The 4,540-nt window shown below is 52.8% G+C and overlaps 1 protein-coding gene across 4 annotated transcripts in view; it reads left to right on the top strand.

Moving 5' to 3' along the window:
• Cpt1c (carnitine palmitoyltransferase 1C) overlaps nt 1–4,540 on the top strand; it is a 15,393-nt gene that overhangs the window by 819 nt on the left and 10,034 nt on the right. For 2 of the 4 annotated variants that reach the window (XM_021166902.1, XM_021166900.2), the window contains exons 2-6: nt 453–606; nt 1,182–1,321; nt 2,957–3,128; nt 3,635–3,736; nt 3,812–3,949. In XM_021166902.1, the coding sequence (XP_021022561.1) occupies nt 466–606; nt 1,182–1,321; nt 2,957–3,128; nt 3,635–3,736; nt 3,812–3,949 (693 nt within the window). In that variant the 5' untranslated portion in view covers nt 453–465. The remainder of the gene's footprint in view (nt 1–452; nt 607–1,181; nt 1,322–2,956; nt 3,129–3,634; nt 3,737–3,811; nt 3,950–4,540) is intronic. The other 2 variants (XM_021166901.2, XM_029480174.1) reach the window with 2 other exon arrangements.

The following is a 4,540-nucleotide window of genomic DNA, read 5'->3' as shown; positions in this document are numbered from 1 at the left end:
TAGCTGTCTTCAGACACACCAGAAGAGGGCGCCAGATCTCTTTACGGATGGTTGTGAGCCACCATGTGGTTGCTGGGATTTGAACTCTGGACCTTCAGAAGAGCAGTCGGGTGCTCTTACCCACTGAGCCATCTCACCAGCCCCAGCCTTTATACTTTCAGAGATCCCCAGTTAAATGAAGTCAGGTCCCAAAGCCCTCTCCAACTGTGAGCTGCAGCGCTCCTCTGGTTCTTAGAGCAGAGTATGCTGATCCTGTGGTCCTGCTGTGGGGAGGAAGTGACAGGGTCTGAGAGAGGAGGGCTGGGGACCAGACTCCTCCATCCCCCACACAGCTGAGAGCAAAGTCTGCACGGGTGGGTCTGAGGGGAAGGGGCCAAGTTCTGGAGTCCTGGACCTTGGGGGGCGGGGAAGCACCGAGGTCCTGGAGAATGACTCTCCGTCTTTCTCCTAAGGAGCCCAGGGAACATGGCTGAGGCATACCAGGCCTCGAGCTTGCTGTCTTCACTGAGTTCCGACGGGGCAGAGGTAGAGCTCAGCTCGCCAGTGTGGCAGGAGATTTACCTCTGTGCCCTGCGCTCCTGGAAAAGGCATCTCTGGCGTGTTTGGGTGAGGAGAGCTATTGGCTGGTTTCCTTCTGGGAATTCAGGTTTCGGGGCTTCCTGAAACCACTTCTGAAGATATGGATGTCCAGTCCCAGGCCACTGTTAACTATGGCTTCCTCTGGGATGCTCTGTCCCGCCCACTGGCCTCCCGGCTCAGCATCCAGACTCACTCCCCTGCTGCCCTCCCCATGCAGCTCCTCCCCCAATAACTTCAGTATAGTCTCCTTATCTTGGATTTATTTATTTATTTGTCTGCTTACTGGCTGACTGCCTTACTGGTGCCAAGGTTCAGAATCCAGGGTTTTGGACAATCTAGGACAGCTTGAATGACACTCTCATCCCCTTACTGGTAGATTCCAGGAGGGTTCCCTACCACCAAGCCATGCCTCCACTAACACCCCATGGTGGATTCTAGGAAGAGTCCCTGTCCCAGCCTAACTTCCTTATTGGGGAATAAGCAAAAGTTATGCCATGCTTCTAATCCCTTACTAAATACATTCAGTAAAAGGAATCCTGTGCTCTGCCCACATCCCAGACCCTAGAAGCTCCCGAGAGTGAGCATCTCCTTTCTCACCACAGAATGACTTTCTTGCTGGTGTGGTCCCTGCAACCCCCCTCAGCTGGCTCTTCCTCTTCAGTACAATCCAGCTTGCCTGTCTCCTCCAGCTGGACCCTTCCCTAGGACTGATGGAGAAGATTAAAGAGTTACTGCCAGACTGGTGAGAACCTTCCTCTTCACCAGTCACTGCCCTAACAGCTCCCCCCCCCCCGAAAGATACTCTGTGCTCTTCCTGCCACAGAAATGTAATTTCTGGGTGTGATGGTGCATAGGCCTTGAATCCCAGCACCGGAGAGATCTGGTCTACAGTGAGTTCTCCAGGACAGCCGTGGATGTTACTCAGAGAAACCCTGACTCAAAAAAAAAAAAAAAAGTAATTTCTGGAGTTTACTTTATAATAGAGGCACAGCCAAAAGAGGGGCTTCATCTCTTTCACTTCATAGCTCTATCTATTTTGGATTTTTGAGACAGGGTTTCCCTGGGTAGCTTTGTGTGTCCTGGAACTCACGGTAGACCAAATTCTCCTGCCTTTACCTCCCAAATGCTAGGATTAAAGGAGTGTGCCACCACTGCCCAGTTTTTCTTTTTTGTTTTTTGGGTTGTTTTTGCTTTTGTTTTGTTGTTGTTGTTTGTTTTGTTTTGTTTGAGATAGGGTCTCTTAATGCATGTAGTACTAGCTGTCCCGGAAGCTAGTTATACTGAGAACGGGATAGCCTTGGACTCACAGAGATCCCCCTCCCTCTGGTGCCACATCAGGTTTTCAGGATTGTTGAGCTCTTATCCTATACTGGGTTCTGAACTGAGGCAGGGTGAGGAATGGTGGCTCACCAAGTAAGCTTTAATCCTAGCAGAGGCAGGGCTTACATGGGAAGGCCCTTTCCAGGTAGAGGTTTGTGCGTACAAAGGCATCCTGGAATACAGACCCAGATCCCATCTCATACCAAACAACCAAAGCAAACATTATCACCTTTAGGAAGGGCCTGGAAACCAGCAGGGATAGGTGAGCTGGGTTCTGGGAGGTGGGCCAGGCTTCCGTGGGAAGGGGCAGATTTTCTGAACAAGGCAGAGGCCCCAATTAGACATGGATCATGTTAGCCATATTCATGATCCAGTCTAGAGAAGGGCATCCCATGGAGGAGCGGCAGTGATAGACCCATAGTCTTGAAACCCGGAGCGCACGGGGAGGGCCTGCTACAGGGCCACACTCTGGGCTTCCTCCCCACACTTGCACTCATTGCTTTCCCGGTCTCCTTACTTATTATTTACTCTTATTTACTTTTTTTTTTTTCCAAGATAGGGTTTCTCTGTGTAGCCCTGGCTGTCCTGGAACTCACTCTGTAGACCAGGCTGGCCTCGAACTCAGAAATCCGCCTGCCTCTGCCTCCCAGGTGCTGGGATTAAAGGCGTGCGCCACCACTGCCTGCTGCTTACCTATGGCGGGGTTTCATGTAACCTAGGCCGTCCTCCATTTCACAATGTAGCCAAGCATGGACTTTAGCTCCTCTCCCTGCTTCCCCAGTGCTGGGATTGCAGGATTGTGCCAGCACACCCAGTTTATGCATTGAAACCAGGGCGTTTGCATGCTAGGCAAACACTCTACCCTGGTGTACTCCCTGGTCCCAGGAAAGTGATTTTAGAAGCTTGGTGCCTCCCCAAGGGCACACCCACAGAGGGACACACCCACTTTATAAGGTAAATAAATATGTCTGTCAGATGTGGTTGTCACCAGTGCCCATTCTGCAGGCTCGGTCCACTGCACAGCTTCTGGGGTACCCTCTATTCATTTCTCTCCCAGGGGCGGACAGCACCATCAGCTCCAGGGGCTCTTGTCAGCAGCAGTTTTTGCATCATGTTTGTGGGGAGCCCTCATCTTCACCCTTCATGTGGCTCTGAGGCTCCTTCTGTCCCACCATGGCTGGCTTCTGGAACCTCATGGCGCCATGTCCTCACCCACGAAGACCTGGCTGGTATGTGAGGATCTAGACTCTCAGAACAAACATGTAGCTGTCTCTGTTTCTGGGTCTCGGTCCACCACCACTCCTGTGTCTGTATCCATACCCCACCCCCACCCCTGTTCTCTCTGGGTCTTTGACTCCCACTTTGTCCTCAGTTTCATGCTGTTTTCCTATACCCCTCTCACTATCTCTATATACCCTTCCCCCTCCATACAGCGTACATCACCTCTGTCCTCTGGTTCAGCATCATTCACCTCCTCCCTCCCCTTCATCTCTCTCCATCACTTCTGTCCTCTCATCCTGTTCTTCACTCTGTCTCTCTCCCTTCATTATCTCCATTCTCCCTCTTCCCTCCCCCATCCATCATCTTGTCCTCTCTTCTTCTCCATCACCTCCATCCTCTCGGTCCCATCATCTCTCCTCCACCCTTCCCCCTTCATTTCCTTACTCCCTCTCCCTATATCATCTTCGTCCTCCCTCTTCCTTGCTCCAACTGGGTCCTCTCCTCTGTTCCGCAGGCATTGGTCAGAATCTTTTCCGGGAGGCACCCGAGGCTCTTCAGCTTCCAACGCGCGCTCCCGCGACAGCCAGTGCCCACGGCGCAGGAGACCGTGCGCAAGGTGGGCGTGCCCTGGAGTGGGGTGGTCTCGGGCAGGCGGCGGGACCCTGACGCTCCGGTCCTCGTCTGCCTGTAGTACCTAGAGTCTGTACGCCCTGTGCTCGGAGACGACGCTTTCGACCGCGCTACAGCGCTGGCAAATGACTTCCTGAGGTTGCACGCACCACGACTACAGCTCTATTTGCAACTCAAGTCCTGGTGTACTTCCAACTACGTGAGTTCGGGGACCCAGCCCGGCCCTGCAGTGATTGGCCCACCCGCCCTGTGATGATTGGCCCGCCCTAACCATGTCCCTGCCACGATTGGCTTATCTAAGTGATTGGCCTGCCCCAGCCCTGCTTGTGATTTGCTGGATAATAGAATTTCAGTAAGTAGTCCCGCCCCTTCGGCAGTCTCTAAGCCCCGCCTCTGTGCTCAGTCCTGCCCCCACACCCCCACCCCCGTTGTCCCTCAAATTGGAATTACTTCAGGATCCCCTATCAGAGTTTGAGTCCCACTACTTGTGTTAGGACCAGAATTCCAACACGAATCTGCCCACCATTTCCAGCTCCCGGACGGTTTCTTAGTTGGTTAGCTAGTTTTCTTAGGTGGTTAGCTAGTTTCGGAGCTAGACCCGTGGCTGCACTTTTTGAGTTGAGCTTCTTAAGAAACTGAGGCACGGGCTGGTGAGATGGCTCAGTGGGTAAGAGCACCCGACTGCTCTTCCGAAGGTCCGGAGTTCAAATCCCAGCAACCACATGGTGGCTCACAACCATCCGTAACGAGATCTGGACACTCTTCTGGTGTGTCTGAAGACAGCTACAGT

The sequence above is a fragment of the Mus caroli genome, chromosome 7 (genome assembly GCF_900094665.2).
Source record: "Mus caroli chromosome 7, CAROLI_EIJ_v1.1, whole genome shotgun sequence".
NCBI lineage: Eukaryota > Metazoa > Chordata > Mammalia > Rodentia > Muridae > Mus > Mus caroli.
The sequence above is the reverse complement of the archived record's forward strand: the minus strand, read 5'-3'. Positions and strand labels throughout refer to the sequence as shown.